At 42.7% G+C, this 20,319-nt stretch overlaps 1 protein-coding gene across 15 annotated transcripts in view; it reads right to left on the bottom strand.

The window, feature by feature from the left end:
• Positions 1 to 20,319, bottom strand: part of AFDN (afadin, adherens junction formation factor) — a 93,749-nt gene that overhangs the window by 50,662 nt on the left and 22,768 nt on the right. For all 15 annotated transcript variants that reach the window (XM_019659479.1, XM_019659482.1, XM_019659484.1 and 12 more), the window contains 4 exons: positions 16,161 to 16,255; positions 15,001 to 15,263; positions 3,931 to 4,000; positions 52 to 167 (listed from right to left, as the gene is read on the bottom strand). In XM_019659479.1, coding sequence (XP_019515024.1) covers positions 52 to 167; positions 3,931 to 4,000; positions 15,001 to 15,263; positions 16,161 to 16,255 — 544 coding nt within the window. The remainder of the gene's footprint in view (positions 1 to 51; positions 168 to 3,930; positions 4,001 to 15,000; positions 15,264 to 16,160; positions 16,256 to 20,319) is intronic.

Genomic DNA, 20,319 nt, shown 5'->3' with positions numbered 1-20,319 from the left:
TCCCCCCTCGGGACGCTCCCTCTTCTGAGACTAAGACGGAGCTGCCCCTACCTGCTTTCTTGCCTGCGGTAGTCCTGCTGCTCCACTCTGACCATGGGCTTCACCATCCCTCGCTCGGCTGTGCTGGAGGCAGACGGCCCTCTGTCGCTGTCCAGCCTCGTGGTGCTCTGGGCCAAGAGGAAGGGAGACGCAGGGCGTTTAAGACACTGCACACCTCCCCACGCTTCACACCCAGCGCTGCAAGTGAAGCTGTGCTGCAAGGCTGCCAAGCAGGGAGAGCACGACACGGGAGCAGAGCACGAGCACAGACCGGAAATGCACAGCACGCTGGGGACGGCATGTCCACGAGGAGTGGCACGCCCAAGACACACTGTCATTAACTGTCACCGAAGAACAGGGAACACAGAGCCACCTTCCTTTCCGAGGAGCTAGAAGCTGCTTTATAACACAGGCACTCAGAAGCGGTACATACACACAGGGTTCTCCAAAGCATGGCAACGACACTGACTTTATTTCCAAAAAGTTCTCCTAAATCAGGAAGGCCTGAGAGAATGTGCACAACGTGAAGAGTTAGGGTCTTCTGTTTTCCTTGTTAGTTTTAAGAAAATATTTTAAAATCTGCTCTTTATAACTCAATACCTATGAAGAATTCAGTATAGAAACTGGTTTATTTCTTGCCCTTAGTCAACACAGGAAAAGCACACATGTATAGCAACCCAACACCGCATATTTAAACTCTTTCAAAGAGCACACATTCCTAACCAACCTACAGCAGACAAAAAGGATGAGTTACCTATATCAAGAAAACAATCAGAACAGAATCAATACACTGATACACAGAAATCGACCATAGCAAACTACCTTTATGTAAGATGCCTCACCACATCTGTTAACTGCAGACACTGAGCACAGGTAAGTAAGACAGAACCATCCTTGTTTTACCAACTGGAGATTACATTATGCCATATATAGCTCTCCAGTTTTTCATTTTCCAAAAATGAGACTATACAGTCCAATTTGTAAACAAAATACTCTTTTTCATGTTGTGAACATCCTACAATATTATTTTACGTTACAGAACTGTAACGGCCATAAAACATTTTGTTGTCTGTTCATCAAAGTTCATTAAACCAATCCCTTATGTTGTTTAAAATGTTCATCAGTATAGAATCATGACAATCGTGCCCATAAATATATATATTCATAGACAATAATTACTTCCAATAAGATACATTTATAGAAAAAAAACTGCTTGGTCAGCAGATGGTAATACCCAGACTACTAAAAATTGTTTTAAATGAATAACAAGGCAAAAGATAGACAAATTATGGCATGTTTATACACGAACATATTACAAAACAATTTTAGTTTGTTTTCAAATGATTTTCAAAAGAAACCCTCAGAAAATAACAGCCTAAGAAAGCAGGACAGAAAGGTCTGTGTATGCACACGTACACATATGTGTGTATGTGTGTGTGTGTACAGATTTAATGATGTTAAAATGTATAAATTAATGCACGTACATGCAGAAAAGATTCAGAAAAGCGTCCATCAAAATGTTATCAATAGCCAACTATAAATTGTGAAGGAATGAATGGTTTTCACTTTTATTTTTCAATTTACCAAATTTTCTATGTTGACTAAACATTTTATGAAAACTAACATTTTTATAAAGACAGTTATATTTGGTCCCAAGAGTGTCTATTCATTCAGCTATTCCAGAGATCTTTACTGGGACTATATCGTGCACCACGTTTCTCTAAGCACCAAAGGTATAGCTGTGAGCCTACCCAGCAAGAGCTCACATTCTACAGTCAATCAACAAACAAGAGCTCAGCCAGGAGTAAAGGCTGCATAAAGAGCTTGAAACAAGCTGTGGTAATGGTGCCCGGATGCTTGAGGACCACTGCCATCAAGGAGGTGCCTGAAGCTGAGGTCTGAGATACGGGGGTCGCCATGTGCGAACAGCGTAAAGAGCATTCGGAAGGGCAGACACACGTGGGCCTTCAGATGGGACTGGGCAGGTGGTCAGGGGCCAGAGCAGAGGCCTGCGTGCAGGGACCGGCCAGGGCCAGCACACGCTAAGCTCAGAGGGAGGCGCCGCAGGAGCCCGAGTGAAGACTGTGATATTTGGGGTGAGAAGCCACCAGGATCTTTGAAAGCGGGACGATAACAGAATCTCATTTACATCTTTCAAACCCGAGTCTGGTGTTGGCAGGACAGTGAGGAGCCAGGGCAGAACAGAAGGCTGCCATCCATCTAAGGAGCTATGCGGCGCTCCTGCCACGTGACGACTGCAGTCCAAGCCAGACCTCTCGGTGACGATGGAGAAAGGCAGACATTTGAGGACTAGTTCAGAGGCAGAGCAAACAGAACTTGTGAATGACGGATGCAGAGGCTGCGTGAAGGAAAGGCACTGAGGACAACCTGTGACAGCCCTGTGGATGGGACGTCCTTTACTGCGGTCAGGAAGGACCAGGGCAAGGCGGATGCTGGAGAAAGAAAACCTAGTTCGTTTCAGCTGTGTTAAACCAGAAATACGTGTCAGCTATTCACACAGCATGTCAAGCAAGCCTCTGGAGCATGGAGAGGTCAGGGCCAGAGTCAGGAGCACTTAACAAAGACGGTCGTATTGTGACTTAGGCAACTGTGTGAGATCGCCTAAGGAGCAGAGACTAACAGAGGGGAGGGCTCTAGGTCTGAAGCCTCAGCACCCCCCAAATTTGAGAAGTGAAGCGGAGGAGGAGGAGGTACAAGCACTGAAGTGGGAAGAAATGAAGAGTGACACCTGGAAGCTGAAAAAAAGTGCACCAAGTAAGTGGCGGTGAGCCAGCCAGCCAGACGGAGAGCAAGACGGGCTTGGCCACCTGGGGGTCGTCAGCGCGCGCAACCAGCACAGTCCCTACGAAGGAGCAGGAGCCGAGGAAAGAACACGGGACTTATGGGAAGTGGACATGGCCACCACAGATTATGTCTTCAAGAAATCATGCTGTGAACAGGAGCAGAAGCCTGGGGGGCAACAGCTAGAGGGGACAGTGAGGGCTTCTAAAAACAGGGCCACCACACATGTCCTGAGGCTGATGAGCATGTTCCAGGACTGTGGGGGTCTGTGGCGGCAGAGCCGTGGTGAAGCCCCTCCCCCCATCTGGGCAGGGCCTGAGCTTCGCTTTAACCAACGGCAGGTGGAAGAATCCACGCTGTGTGAGCTCCTGGCCAAGCCTTCAGGAGACCTGTAAATTCCGTGGCTCTCGCAGTACCAAGAAGTCAGGTTGCCTCACGGAGACATGATGGGGCGAGAGGTCCCATGCAGGGAATCTGAGGTGACAGAGAAATAACAGGAATCCCTATGTCCCAGCACAGCCTGGCTACCAACTAGCCCACTAGCTAGGTGAATGCAGTCACACAAGTTACCATCAGCAAGACCAGCAAATGACGGCCCAGGTGAGTCCAAACCAGGCGGCACGCGCTGTAAGCACACAAGGTGGCCGCTGTGCCAGGCCACTGAGTAAGGGCTGCTTGTTCCCCAGCATTAGATGACCACGATGAAGACAAATAAACGGACTGTGCAAGCGAAGTGCCTGGGAGGGCAGCGGGTGGGTAGGAGCTAGGGTCTATGCTGAGGGGTCAAGGAGAGCAGGAGCCCATGGTCTTCAGGGGTCACCTGACCAAGAAGGGCCAGTGACACACGAGAGGCCCAGGCGCACACCACAGAGGAGAAAGCACAGCTGTCCTCATCTTAGGGAAAACTCCAGTGTGCTCCTGTTTGAGGTCTGTCACTAAGCGACAACACAGCAGATGGGGACAACCTGCAGGCAGAGCCACTGTGAAGTCTGTCTGCACACCAGTTCACGCACACACTTCCAGGAAGCCGTCTATGGTGTCCCACAGCTGCACAAACATGGTCCCATCAGGTCCCACGCAAGCACCTACCTTGCTTGTTGGTAATGCTGTTCCACTATGGACATCTCCTCCTAAATCAAAAGTTGTCTCCTGAACAATCCTGTGAGGACAAAAAGAAATCCATGGAGTTACTGATTCTGGAATGAGACGGCGCAGTCTCTTTCAGTGATACGAAAGGAACAGTTAGCTAAACACCATGGTGTTCAAAGATCATCAAGACATCACTTTATTTTCAGCATATGAAGTTACAGAACAAAAATACAGTAACTTTATGCTTCTCTTATTGATGCATACTAATACTCTCGGGATGTTTTTTAAAGCTGTACTTAAAACAGTAAGTTGCAAGGAACAATAAGGGGGAAAGCGAGCTGTTTCATCACATCAGCCTCTCCAGGCTGCAAACGGCACGTGAATGAAGTGGAGGCGCCTCAGGTGCCGGGAGCCCTGCAGACAGAGAGGGCAGGTGACGTGCTCACAGGGAGGACACGCACAGGGGCTGAGCCGCCCTCCTGTCTGAAAATCAGTCTGATAATAGTTTATGGACACCACCACTTAGGCTACAAAGAAAGAAACGGAGAAATTTTGATGTTAGGAATCAGATCAAGAATTATTCTTATTTAAACTATTTTTTAGAATATCTCAAAATTCCAAAACTTTTAAACTATCACTATGAAAAAATTAACTCAGAATATACACAATCTCATTAAACAGTCAATAAGCTGAGGCCAGTGACGTTTCTTTGGCACGAAGGAAGAATGAAGGAGTCCCAGCCCACGAGAGAGGCCCAGCTGAAGAGCACCTAAAAGCACCTGGGAACCAGGCAGGATGACTTCCTGGGCTTCACAAGACAATCGAAAAGAATGAAAATCTCTTTTGTTATAATATTTGGAAAATATATAGTCTAATTTCAAAGCACATGCTAACTTGAAACATGTATTTAAGTCCAATCTATAGAATGAAACTAAGAAGTGATGTAGAAGTTCAAAACAAGTTTTCAAATTAAAAAAGCAGGTAGAAACTCCTCCTCTACCCCATCACTATGAAAAATCACCTGGTAATACAAAATAATATCACGCTTAAAAATAGTAACTTTGGAGAAAGTAAAGGCTAAATATCATCAATCTTCTGAAAACGACTTTATGCAATATATTACAAAGCTTCCTGAAATTAAATACTTATCCTCTGTCACCAAGATATTCACAAAACAAAGAAAGAGTTGTACTGGTCTGCACTGGTTTGAATGAGAACTTGAGCTGTTACTTGGTCTCTGATAATGAGCACAGGAACGAGGACTGTTCACCTCCTGTCATCACGACCTCTCAAAGCTACAGATACAACTAACCCACCCCTAGCTTCCTCTGTGACGTACAAAAGCACAAGCTAAGTCTTCTCGAGTCCACTGGTAATTACCATCCTAGAATGACAAATTTACTCAATACCATGCAAAGCTTTTTACTTTTTTCCCTAAAGCTACCAAAACTTTCAAGTTTAACATGGATCCACTTGTACTGCATTCTGGATATGTGAACAGTTAGAAAATATTTTTATTCATGACTTTGATGACACCATCAAAGTATAAGAACCGTGTCTCGGGCATCTCAGCACTGAGACCACAATGTCACATGACACAGGTGCTCAAAGAATGCAGATTAAATGGATTCATAAATGAATTGCAGCGTCATCAGAAGTCTCTAAAATTCCCACACTACCCATCAATGTCAAACTGCGCCACCTTGATAACATAGCATCACTCAGGCTTTGAAGGCAAAGACCCTAAAAAGTGCAGCTAAGAATACCTGGATCATGTATCCCTCCAGGAACTAGAAAAGAACAGAAAAGAAAGCCCAATGTTACTGAAAGGAAGGAAACCACAAAAATCAGAGCAGAAATAAGTGAAACAGACGCTAAAAAGACAATAAAAAGACCAATGAAACTAAGCTGGCTCTTTGAAAATAGAAACAAAAATGATAAACCTTTAACTAGATTGACCAGAAAAAAAAAGGGACTCAAAATTAGAAATGAAAGAGGTGACATTACAAGTGATACCACAGAAATACAAAGGGTCTTAAGAGACCACCATGAACAATTATATGCCAACAATTTGAGCAACCGAGAAGAAATGAACAAATTCCTAAAACATACAACCTACAAAGAATGAAATATGAAGAAACAGGAAATATGAACAGACTAATTGTGAGCTATGAGATTGAATCAGTAACCAAAAACCTCCCAACATACAAAAACCCAGGACTAGACAGCTGCACTAAGTAAAGTCTACCAGACATTTAAAGAATTAATACCAGTCCTCTTCAAACTCTTCCAAAAAAACAGAAAAGGAGGGAACACTTCCAGACTATTTTACGAAGTCAGCATTGCCTTGATACCAAAACCAGACAAGGACACCATGAGAAAATAAAATTACAGGCCAATATCCCTGATGAACATAGATGCAAAAATTCTCAACAAAATATTAGCAAACCAACAATACATTAAAAGGATCATATACCATGATCAAGTGGGATTTATTCCAGACATGCAAAGATGGTTTAACACCACAAATCAGTTAAAGTGATACATGTTAACAAAATAAAGGATTAAAATCACATGAGCATCTCAAAAGACGCAGAAAAGGCATTTCAACAAATTTCAACATCCATTTATGATAAAAAAAAAAAAATCTCAACAAAGTAGGTAGAGAGGGAATGTACCTCAACATAACAAAGATTAAAATCAGACTCAATGGAGAGGGAATGTACCTCAACATAACAAAGACTAAAATCAGACTCAATGGCAAAAAGCTGAAAGCTTTTCCTCTAAGATCAGGAACAAGACAAGGATGTCCATTATTACCACTTTTACTCAATACAGTACTGAAGTCCTATCCAGAGCAATTAGGCAAGATAAAGAAAACACATCTGAACTGGAGCAAAACTTGCGAGGTAAAACTTTCACAATTTGCAGATGATATATTATATAAAGAATACCCTAAAGCAGCAGTTCTCAACCTGTGGGTTGCGACCCCTTTGGGGGTCGAACGACCCTTTCACAGGGGTCGCCTAAGACCTTCGGAAAACATATATTTTCGATGGTCTTAGGAACTGAGACACCGCTCCTCTATCCATCTCCATGCTTCAAGACAAAATTTCATTTATTTGTAATTAGAAATAAATATTTCACAATATAATTACATATTGTTTTTGTGATTAATCACTATGCTTTAATTATGTTCAATTTGTAACAATGAAAATACATCCTGCATATCAGATAGTTACAATTCATAACAGTAGCAAAATTACAGTTATAGAGTAGCAATGAAAATAATTTTATGGTTGGGGGTCACCACAACATGAGGAACTGTATTAAAGGGTCGCAGCATTAGGAAGGTTGAGACCCACTGCCCTAAAGACTCCACCAAAAAACTGTTAGAGCTAATAAATTCAGTAAAGTTTCAGCATACAAAATCAAAATAAAAAAATCTATTGTTTCTATAAACTAACAACCAACTATCAGAAAGAGAAATTACTAAAACAATCCCATGTACAATTGCATCAAAAAGAATAAAACACAGGAGTAAATTTAACCAAGGAGGTAAAAGACCAATACAGTGAAAATTTAAGACATTAATGAAAAAAAACTGAAGAAGACCCAAAGAAATGGGAAGATATTCCGTGTTCATGAATTGAAAGGATATTGTTAAAATGCCCATACAACCAATGCCATCTACAGATTCAATCCCTATTAAAATTCCAATGGCATTTTTCACAGAAATAGAACAAACAATCCCTAAAGCTTGTATGGAACCAAACAGACCCCCAATAGTCCAAGCAATCTTGAGAGATAGCAGGCAAAGCTGGAGGCCCTCTGATTTTAAATATATTACAAGGGTATAGTCATCAAAACAGTATAGTATTGGCATAAAAACAGACACATAGATCAATGGGACAGAAGAGAGAACCCAGAAATAAACCCATACATATGTGGTCAATTAATTTACAACAAAGGAGCCAAGGATATACAATAGAGAAATGACAGTCTCTTCAATGAATGGTTCTGGGAAAACTGGACAGCCACATGCAAAAAAGTGAAACTGGACCACTAACTTAACCACACAAAAAAATTAACTCAAAATGGATTAAAGACTCGAATGTAACATCTGAAACCATAAAATTCCTAGAAGAAAACCTATGTGGTAAGCTCCTTGACATTGCTTTTGACAATGATTTTTTGGATCTGACACCTAAAGCAAAGGGAACAAAATAAATGGGACTACATCAAAATAAACGGCTTCTACACAGCAAAGGAACCATCAACAAAGTGAAAAGGCGACATATAGAATGGGGGAAATATTTGCAAATCACACATCTGGTAAAGGGTTAATATCCAAAATATATAAAGAGCTCACACAACTTAATAGCAAGAAACCAAACAATCCATTTAAAAATGGGTTTTTAAAATTTTAAATTTTTAAAATTTTAAAATGGGCAGAGAACCTGAATAGACATTTCCCAAAGAAAACATACAGACAGCCAACATCACTAACCATCAGGGAAATGCAAATCAAAATCACAACGAGAAGCTGAGCTAAGTGTGGTGAGGCTGTGGAGAAAAGGGAACCCTGGTGCACTGTTGGTGGGGATATAAACTGGTGCAGCCACTGTGGACAACAGTGTGGAGGCTCCTCAAAAGATTAAAAATAGGGAGCATTTCAGATCTTGCTCCCCAGCATCTGACCTCAGTTTGGCTCAAATAAGCTCTTATAAAAACCCTCTGCGAGTTTGGACGAAGCCCACAGAACCCGGTGTTAGGTACCAGCATGGGCCCTGTGTGCCCCACTGGCTCCCTGCTTCGCATCAGGTGAACTTGGGTGAGATTTTCTCAGAATTCTGGGTCTCTATGCTTTAATTGAGCTGTTCTTAGAAAATCCTCAAGGTGGATAATGGTTGAGATAACACAGAGAAAGAAGAAGAAAAAAACAAAACAAAACAAAACAAAAAACCGGGTTGCTGCTTTTAGTTTAGGCTATTAAGCTAGATTGCTTACTGAAAATTGGACCAAAATCTTTGCTGGTTGAATGAGACTGAACTGTCTTTAGCTCCAAAGAGGAGGGACACTCGCTTCCCCAACCTGAATAGCCAGTGGAGTGACGTGTTGTTCAGACCCCTGCATCTGGGTGCCACGGAGGTGGCCAGTGCAGGAGGGCAGCTCATCCTGAAGAAGGCTTCAGGAGCCCGGGGAGAAGGGCAGGGTGCCCTGGCAATGGGTTCAACCCGAGGAGCCCGTGCCTTGGAAAGCACTGCGGTCCGGCAGCATCCCATAAGCTGTCGCTGGCCCTTGCTCGGGTATTCTCAGCTGACTAAGAATCCCTGGGGGGTTGCCTGAGGAAAAACTTCCTCTAGGGTGTAAAGCAGTGCTAAAAGGATATGCACAGCGTGGGGCTCATCTGGAGACTGGGCACGTAAGGGCTGGTTTTCCCTGAAAGTTTGTTCAGACTCCACAGATCTCAAAACGAACATGGGAAACTGTGCCTTCCAGGCAGACAAGCCCCACAAAACTCAGTCTCCCTCTAATACCAAGATGGTCAAATGAGGATCCTTTGATACTTTTTTTACTCAGCAATTAGAAAAAGCCAGGTATAAAATGAGGCAGAATGAATGGAAAACATATTAAATTGGTCTCTCAAAGCTTCAAAAAGAGGATTTAGATAAATAGATCTATGATGTCATTTAGCTGTCAACCCAATTCTTTGAGATAATAAAAAAGGCTGTCCTTACTTTAAAAGGGGGAAGGTCATTTACAAATTGACTTGTCAAGGACAGATGTAAATACCTCCCCCACCCAAAAAAAAAATTGGATCCAACTGTGCTGTTTGCCTGTGTAAGTCTACATATGTATGTTGTAAATATGAGATAATTTCCTACCTTTGGATGGTATTGTTAAAATTAATTTAAGGCAAGCACTTGTAAGGATTGGGAATCTTAAAATTCTCAGAAATATAGAAATTAACTGAAATGCTTTTCAAGTTCATGTGATCTAAGATTAATCCTTAGTAAATAAAAACTAGCTTAAGTGTGTTGGTTTAAGTAAAATAGACATGTCTTTATATTGCCTGGGTTTTACAAAAGTAAGTACATATTAATAACTGACTTTGATGTCTATGAAAATTTTTCTAGAGGTTATAAAATGTCCAAGCTAAAGAAAGCTAACTGATTACTTCTCAGTTTTCATTAGACATTGAGGTTTTATGGTTAAAAATCTCAATATATGTAGGAATAACTTTGCAGTGTTTTAGAAGACTCCTGGAACACCTCAAAAGATTCGTAATTGCACGGGAAGCTTTGTCAAGTATAACAAGTGAGGAAAACCTCTAGAGCACATTGCATGGGTAACGCGAGTCGTAAAGCAAACCAACAGCTAGGCTCCGCAAAAGTCCCGACAGCCACTTGGTCCTCCCTGCTGGCTGGTTCATTTCTCAGTTTTCATTCCCTCAGGCATCACAGTGCATTTCAGCTGGACTTAGATTAGATTAAGGGACTGATGAGCTGACATTAACTGAAAGGAGACGTTTTACACTATTGCCAAGGTTTGATGAAGTACTTCAAGAAAATGCCAAGTTGGTAACTGTTTCCTTTCACAGGGAGCTCTCAGGAGACAAAGACTTTAGATATTGTTTTTTTGGAAAGGACATCAAATAAAAGACACTCTCCAACCTCTTTGGAAAGGAACTTATCAGGTGCCTAGCAGCAAATGGAGTTACCCCTGTAGGCCATCAAAGACTCCTCGAGGATGAGAACACCAGAGGTCGACAGCTACCCCAAGACATCGACAAGGCCTGTGTACCTACAGATGAATATTGAACACAGAACCCACTTTGTTTGATTGTCTTTACCTGTCTGCTAATGCTATCAGTCATAATAATAGTTTTACTTGTTCTTTGGACTTTTCTATATAGTCCATCAGTTTATGATTACTGAACACGTGTGTGGTAACTGTCAGACCTCTTTCCGTGGCATATGTAAATGTTACACTATATGCCGAACACAGAAAAATGAGACCCCAGGCACAAACTGGATCCTGAGAGCTAGTTTTCTGGAGAGAAATGATCGGTTTTTTTTTTCCCAACGAAGGCTGTTAAGACCTGACTGCCTTCCATTTACTTGCCCTTCCTGTTTTGGGAAAATTCAGCCTCAACTCAGACCACATGGCTACGGTACTGCCCCACCCAACGGTCACACAATGTGGATACTGACTTTCCTAGGATGAGCCTTCCCAGCCCTGTGAGACCACACTGTCTGAGCAAAAGGTTGGTCATCAATGCATCCTTCGGACTGAGTTATGACCAAAAGGCGGAACTGTGGATGAAAAAAGGCATTCTACGAAAAGTGACTTCACAGGGTGGCCTGATCATAAATCCCTGACTGGGCAGGTTGTCACGCCCCAGGCCTGTAACTTCTTTAGTGGAAGGTTTATCTTGGCCGTAAGCAAACCGTGTCCATAGTGTCTGTGTATCTCGGTTAACACACTTCTGAAATAAGCAGCAGCCACCCTCACGCAGCACACCATCTCATTAACCACCCGGTGATCCCCGCCTGGCTCTCTCCCACCTCCACGTCATCGTCCTTTGTTCCCTCCTTAACTTCAAATGCACAAAAGAAGCTTCAAAACTTATTTTCTGGGGCATTTGAGATCTTGCTCCCATGCACAAGTCATTAGTTTAGCTCAAATAAACTCTTATAAAAATTCTCAAAAAAAAAAACCACCCCAAAAAACCAACAACTTAAAACTAGAACTACCATATGATCCAGCAATTCTACTTCTGGGTGTTTATCTGAAGAAAACAAAAACAGTAATTCAAAAAGGTACACGCACCCCCATGTTCACTGCGGTATTATTTACAATAGCCAAGTCATGGAAATAACCTAAGTGTCCACAGAAGGATGAATGGACAAAGAAGCTGTAGTATGTATCTACATATAAATATATACAGAGGGTGCCAAAAAAATGTATACACATTTTAAGAAAGAAAAAAACTGTATTAAAATGGTAATAATATATACCAATAACAAAAGTTGAATACGATTTACGTGTACACATTTTTTTGGCACCCCTGGCATATACAGATACACAACGGAATATTCAGCCATTTAAAAAAATAAGGAAATCCTGCCATTTGTGACAACATGGACAGACCAAGAGGGCGCATTGCTAAGTGAAGCAAGTCAGACACAGAACAAATACCATATGCTCTCACTTATATGTGGGATCTAAAAAATAAATAAATCAACAAAACAAAAACAAAAACCCCAAGCTCACAGACACAGAGAAGACTGGTAGTTGCAAGAGGCAGGAAGTGAGGGCTGGCAAAATGGGTCCAAAGGCCAACTCCCAGGTATAAAATAAGTTACAGGGATGTCATGCACAGCATGGCGACCAGAGTTAATAACACTGTACTGCATATCGGAAAGCTGCTAAGAGAGTAGATCTTAAAAATTCTCATAAGAAATGAAAAAACAGGGCCAGCCGAGTGGCTCAGTTGGTTAAGAGTTGGCTTAAGAGCGTGAGCTCTGAGCAACAGGGCTGCCGGTTCGATTCCCACATGGGCCAGTGATGCTCAGCCCGAGCTGAGCTGTTGCTGAGCTGCCAACAGGTGGCAGGATGGCTCAGCGGGTGAGAGCACGTGCTCCTAACAACATGACTGCCTGTTCAATGGTGGGACACGCCTGCCCACAACTAAGACTGAACTCTTGAGGTGAGCTGCCACCCGGATGGCTCAGTGGCTCGAGTGTGCGCTCTTAACAACAAGGCGGCTGGTTCGACTCCCACATGGGATGGTAGCTACGTCCACCTGCAACTAAGATTGAACACAGCACCTTGAGCTTAGAGGCCACGAACTGCTGATGGGAAGCCAGATGGCGACTGGCACCCTCCACAACGAAGACTGAAGAACAACAACGTGGCTGGTCCCCTTCCCCAATTCCCCAATAAAATCTTAAAAAAGAAATGAAAAAATATGTAACTAGGTATGGTGACAGATGTTAACTAGACTCATTGTGATGATCATTTCACAATATATACAAATAATGAATCATTACGTTGTACACCTAAAACTAATATGTTATGTGCCAATTAAAAAAATATATATATATACACATGTATGAAGAAAATACCTGGGTTTATCTACCTAGAAATTTGTGTAATAGGTTGTCATTAGAACGAAATTAACATTTACTAAAAAAAGTCTTTTCTAATTTATGGATGTGCATGTAAGTACTAGCATTGTCACCCACTAAGCATTTTTCACTAGTTTTACAAGAAAAAGACCTAAAAACAAAAATAAAATTTCAGAGCGCATTCCCCCATGATACCTAGGTCACTCTGCGATGACCCCCAACGTTGGCCAGAGATATGATTAGAAGCCTCCAGAGCAGAAGACATGATGGCAGAATGACCACTGGGCCTGGTTTCTCATATCACCAGAGAGCAAATCTAAAGGACTCTAACAGACGTCGTTCACAGACTTGTGCTTATGCACAGAAATAGATGCGGACAGTAACATTACTAACACCATCAAAATAAACATGATATAAGCTCAGAAATAAAGCACAATTGCAAATAAGAGGCAATAACAGTAGATACTGTGGAAAGACAAGATGCAACACTGCAGAAGAAACCGTTTCATTTGATAATTTCTTTGGTGAGACAGCCTATCAACATGTGCAAAGTAAGGCTACAAGGCAGGCGTGCCTTACCTGTTAAGGCGTCTGCGTGAAAAGCAGCAGCAGTATGACTACCTGCTGCAGTGAAGAGCCCGTGGAAAGGTCATGCTGAGGGACAGGCAGGGGGAATGGGTGATAAATACACAGACCCTTGAGAAAGGAGCATAAAAACATGGCTGCCCCCAGACACGCATGGGAAGGATGAGTTCAGATACACATTCCGTTTGAAGCAGGAACACGCGTCAGACAGACATGGATGTTCTGGAGAAGCAGGCAGTAAAGGCACGTGCTGGTTCTCTTTGGAAGCTGAGAGGGACAGTCACTTGCTGAGACTGAGGGCTCAAGGACAGAGGCTGGGAGCAGATCTGAAAAGCCCACGGAATGTCCAGTGTCCAGTCTGCCTGCGCGAATATGCACGACGACTCACAAGTGTTCTTCTTGGAGAAAGACATTTAAGTCTTAAGGTATTAGCTGCCTGTTATCCTTCCCAGGACTCAAAATGGACAAAGAACAGGAAGAATCAGGGTTCACTGATAACCCCCCAGGAACAAAGTATTGGGTTGTCGGAAAAGTCATGACGTATTTTTTCTGTTTTTTGCAAAAATGTGTCATGACTTTTCCGACAGCCCAAAAGAATTTATAATGCCGATAAACTGTCACAAGACCAACAGGACGACACTGAAACTTCACTCCTGGCCCAAAGCATAAGCTCTGGACGGGTAAGACAAGGTAGGTCACACGACAAACCAGTGGGAGGGCGACCCAGAGACCACCCACATGCCACCTGTGTTTGAGCTCTCGGGCAGAGCATCTAATTCAGCGGTTTTGGTTCCTTTAAACAGGTTTTTCAACCTGCGAAGTGGACAACCAAGTGGCTGAACAGTGTATTCTTTCTTAAAACTATTATGACCAAAAAGGACAGTAAGGTTTGTTTTCCAGCACAGGCCCTCCTCGTTGCAAGTCCTCAGAAGGGCACTAGGTGGAGCTAGAATACTCTGAATTCCTTACAGACCTTCGCGTGCTCCCTTAGCAGTAACAAAACACCCCACCTCCACAAAAACCTCAGTTACGTAGCATCATTATGTGGAACACCATAATTCTTCACAAAGGAACAAACATTGCTTTAAAGTACTGAATAAAAACAAAATTTTAAAATTATTTAAAAACCAGCCACAACTCCCAGTATTAAGGAAGTCAAGACCTTTCTTTCTCCCCTCTAAAACCAACCAAATCAACAAGAAACAGGACCACAAACCCCACTTGGAATTTTTAAAAATTAAAACAAAATAAAAATGAGAAAGCACGTCATCTATGTTTGATTCAGAATCCTTTAAGAATAATGAACAAACATTCTATAATTCTGAGAGTTGCTGTAGTAATTAATTACCCAGGTTTATGTCGGGGCCCTTTAATGGTCAGGCCTCCATCCAGGGGTCTTTTGGCCAGAACATGGTCCTGGCTGGGGTCCACAAACTTAAACACATGTGATGCCCCAAACTGCACTTTCATCCCGCTTTGCAGCATGGTTGTCTCTGAGATGCGCAGCCCTTCCACGTAAGTCTCGGCATCCATGCTTCTTGGTGTGACAGTGACGACTCCATCCATGTTCGTGAGGTCACAGTGATGGGGCTGTATTCCCGAACCAAACAACTAAAAATAAAAGAAAATCAAAGGAACTGCCATCATAAAGTACATAGTATTTAAAAACAAATTTAAAATTGTGAGTTCCCCTTTTATGATAAATGTAATCTAATGAAGTCTGGATTTTTGGTGTTTTTAGTGGATTTTCCACCAATAGTATAAAAATAATAAACATTGTCAAAATAATTGAACATTTTATTTTTAGCATCTAATAACTTGATTTATGGCATATTGTAACTTTGCATTAAAAAGCATATGGTCATCTTAAATGGATAATTTAATGGATAAATTGATATAGACCATTATGATTACCAAATTTCTATTTAGCTGTTCTACTGCTGTGCTATGAAGGAAAGGATGTTAGACCCGAACATGACATTAGCAATCTGACCCATCATCTCATAACTGAGAAACAAGAAGACAGAGGAGGGAGGACCTGCCGGAGTTCGGCTCCGATGGAGTGACGCCCTCTGACCTTCCTCATTCACAGAACGTGCTAGGCTGTTTTATTTAAGTACTGAGAAGGGAACTCGGCTAACATTTTAATTGTAATTGACTGGATGCCTATTACTGTATATGTCAGACCCAGTGACAGGCGTTTTCAGCGAGTTAATCTCCCTGAATCCTGAGACACCTATAAAATTATCACCATCCTCTGGAGAAAAGTAAACAGTCCAAAGGAATGTCATGACCACTCCAAGCTTCTAGCAGTTGGGCGTGGACATAGACTCACTGCTCTTTTCACACTAAAGCAAAGAAAAGTGACCCAGAGGGAACAGGATTTTTACATTACAATATACGGTCTTTAATTTTTATCCATCCATCCATCCATCCACCACCACATGCCACCACCTACTGAAGTGTAAGAATCACTAAAGGAGCGCAGAGCTGCAGCACGATGTGTACCTGGATAGAGCTGTCATCAAACTTCTCTGTCCCAACCTCAGTCACACTTAACTGGAGGCGGTACAGCTTCGGCTTATCTCTGGAGTCAGAACCATCTGCGAGAAGAGAAGGAACAGCTTCGTGGGCAAAAAGGCTCATGTTCTTGTCATGTTATTTGAAACAAAGCAAGCACACAAAAGCTTATCTTAGAAGTGACAACACAGTTCTCACCAAATTTATATCATGCAATCTAACTAACTGGATACAGAAAATTCCAATTAAGACATAAACACGTCAGCTTCTGTTCAATGTAATTTAAGGTGCTACTACTGTCATTCATACTAACATTTTCTAATCACATAAAAAGAAGTTTTCTCTACTACACAGCCCTGGATTTTTGTTAGATTCTAAGGAACAATTCTGTAGGCAAATGAAGATCACCAAAGACACAGGGACCTTCCCTTTAGAGCAGCCCCTCCCTATGGCAAGCCTACCATCTGCAGGGCACACAGCTGACTCACTCATGGAGGTTCTAGAATGTACAGCCTCACAGCTCACCCACACCTGCTAGACCAAAATCCTTTGGGATAAGATAACGTCCCTCCGCAATGAGATATCCTTTACTGACACAAGCTCCATGAGGACCTACTCACTGTTTTTGTGTCATTTTATACCTCAGTGAACCGGGGAAATTTGAAATTTCCCTGTGCGAGAATCTCTATGATGGAGATGGCTTGGGGGGAGGAGGAAGAAGAAGAGGAAGAAACATTGCCGAGACGCCTGTCTCTTTTATACCCAGATATGTTTATTCACTTCTCACCCGTCATGCTCCCTTTAAACAGGACGATGCCAGTCGAAGCTTTACTCTGATTTCAGAGTTGTTAACACACGAGGAAATCAATGCATCATGCCTCAATCTGAGCCATGGCAGTCAGCCTCGTTAGCGCATATGCTACACAAGTCTCCTTAGAAGGCCAAGTACAGTCTCTCTGACGTCTGCACTAATGCCTTAGTAACCTTCAAAACCATGATCAGGCTGTGAGCTAAAATCTCTAGTTGCTGGATCAGGGACATGTAAGCTATGAGCACTCCAGGAGTTAAACATCTGGAGTGTACAAGGCTTTGGACTGCTAACATCTCTTAGCTGTGGTGTGGCCTGAACTCTCAGACAAGACACCAGGAGTATGCAATTCTGCTAGAATATACAAAATAACACTAATAAATTTTTCTGTTTCTGAAATATATCCGAAATCTGGGTGAAGGGATGCTGATCTGAAGTACCGTAGTATTTGAGACACCGATGTCTAACATGCGCAAAAAAACCGCTTCATCGTCTGTGTCGCTTCTCAGTGTGCTGGAATATCCTCATCATATATGGTGGTAACAAACAGTTTTGAAACAATTTTATTTTCAACTCTGACTCCAAGTCCTGATCCAAACTGAGGCATCGGAATGTCTGGGGCTGCTCCCTGCCAGACCTGCTAAGCCCACGCCCTCGGCACGTCTACTCAGTGGCCTGCTGCAAACACCACGGCAGTCCTCGTGACACTCCGGGTCAAGCAGGACTGTGTGTCCCTCTCATCCCCCACGGCACCAAGGACCACTATCCCACCCAGTCTTCTATCTGCTCACCTCCCCATCTCTGAGCTCCTTGGAGGCTAGGTTTGGGGGAAAAAACTTCTTTCTCCTGGCAATCAGCAAAGGCTCTGGTCCATGGTATGCATTCAATAAAGACTTAATGTATTAACAGTGAGTATTAACTAAAAATGAAGAAAATAGAATAGGGCCGGCCGAGTGGTGCGATGGTTAAGAGCTGGCTTGGGACGCCAGAGGGTCCCGGTTCGGATCCCACATATGAGGGCCAGTGACACTGCCCTCTACAGCTAAGATGCTGAACAACAGCTCGACCTGGAGCTGGGCTGCCGTGAGTCGCTGGTGATGGTGTGGGCTGCAGCCCCTGCTGCAGTGGGTTGCCATGGGCTACCATGTGTAGCCAGCAGCCAGCGTGAGCGGCCAGCAGCCGCCGTGAGCAGCCGTCCAGAAGCCGGCGACTGATCTGCCTCGCCCGAGAAGAGCGCAATGATGGTGCCAACTTGGGCCAGTGAAGCAACGTCCTCCACAACAAGATTGAAGAACAAAACAACAGCAACTTGACTGTTCCCCTTCCCCCAATTCCCCAGCACTGTTCCCATCCCCCTAATTCCCCAATAAAAATCTTAAAAAAAAAAAGGAAATAGAATAATACAAGGTGGTCTCACAGAAAAGTACCCAAATGAATTATAAAGAAAGCAAAAGAAGTAAATAAGTGATCAAGAATAATTAGTTCAGTCCAAAATTAAAAACAAGAACGTGAAAAATGTGTGTTTAGGAATAAAAGAATAAGTCACACTGACACTCCTCTGAATGCTTCTGAAAGGTACCCTGTGGGCTCTGCTTTTCTGCGTCATCATTTACAGCAACAGGCTGAGCTGTATGAAGAGAAGGGGAGAAGCACGGCCTTCTTTCCCGGGTCCCCTTCCTCGCTGCCCCGCGGTCAGCCGACGGGCTAGACACGGGCGTCTCCCCAGTCCCTCTTCTCTCACTGAGTCACAGCAATAACACAAGGCCTAGGACAGACTGAACAAACTCAACGGTGGCCACGGGATTCAGCAGATAAAACGGTGTTTGGTTTGAGTTCGGGGGAGATGGAGGCAGGTCATGTTCAGATAGCTGGTATCTTTCCTCTGGTAACAGTCCAGAACCATCTCCTTACCAAAAGTACAATGATCATCTCACAGGCATTAACAAACATATAAAATTGTGCCCGAAAACACAAATCTTCCATTTTCTCCCCTTCCTCAACAGGTATTTTATGAACAGTCCATTTCTGCCCAAAGAGCCTGAGCCCCGTTCTTCCCGTTAGAGAACTACTGCAAGTCTGGGGCACCTTAAAAGTAGAGCTAAATCTCTCTAAGGAACACTACCACATACAATAGTACTTCTACCAGAATGTTTTTAATTTTAATTTTATAATTTGGTCTTAAAAAAGATGTAATATATTTACATGGCTCAAAATTTAAAAGGCACAAAAAGTAAACAGTGAAAAGGACCCTTTCCTTCCACGCCTCTGGTCTGGCTCTCTTCCCCAAGAAGCAAATTTTTCACCATCTATTTACACACATATAGTTACACAACTGGACACATACATTCTGCACTCTCTCTTTTTTGCACAAACGTTAGAATACGACTTAGGGTAGTCAAACAAAACACATGACACCCAGTCACAGGCAATCTTTGGGACATACACTAGAAAATTGGGGTTTTGCCTGAAATTCAGATTTATCGGGTGTCCTGAACTCTACTGGCCAACCCTGGCACTCCTAAACTACTGCTCACACTGTCCCACAACTTGTGTGCCAGCTTTTTTTTTTTTTTAACTGAGATGTAACAGAAAGTTTTCTTTAATATTCTAAACACTAAGGGGGAACAGCGCATTATGAACATCCCCTAAGAACAAGTTTCAAAGGGATTCTGAGCATTGAATTCGGCTCCTGCCTTCAGTTGCTTCCCAGAGAGGATTTCTGGGAAGTGAGACTGTTTCTGCAGTGTCACTTAGGAGGGGGGGACTCGGTTCATTCACAGAATGCTGACTGAAGAGCTTCCGATGTTCCAGGCAGGCACCGTGCTGGGTGCTAGAGGCCAACGTGAGAAAGTGAACAGAAATTCACACTCTCACAGAGCTTCCATTTTAGTGAACCAATACAATAGATAAGAAACTCTCAAAAACATTCAGAAGCTTATTGAAACATATCTTACAGCATATTTTAACTAACTCTATAGGGAAAAAAAAACAAACCAAACTCTTCTAGAATAGAATTGGCATAAACAGTACATAATGACTTTATTCTATGCATTTTACACACCAGATAAAAGGAAATGCATTGTTCTCCCTTTTGTTCCATTATTTTACATTATGAAGTTAACAAGCACATGAAAACATTAAAGAATCCTCTTTAGGAATAAAATAAAAACATGTCTTAGACTCTATGTATATACGAATATCAAAATAGGTAATAAGTACCACTTGTTTATATTTTAAAAACCCCAAACTCGGGCCGGCCGAGTGGCGCGATGGTTAAGAACTCGCTTGGGATGCCAGAGGGCCCCGGTTCGGATCCCACATATGAGGGCCAGTGACACT

Source organism: Hipposideros armiger, unplaced genomic scaffold (genome assembly GCF_001890085.2).
Source record: "Hipposideros armiger isolate ML-2016 unplaced genomic scaffold, ASM189008v1 scaffold_299, whole genome shotgun sequence".
NCBI classification, from domain to species: domain Eukaryota; kingdom Metazoa; phylum Chordata; class Mammalia; order Chiroptera; family Hipposideridae; genus Hipposideros; species Hipposideros armiger.
This window is presented reverse-complemented; position numbering and strand designations above follow the sequence as displayed.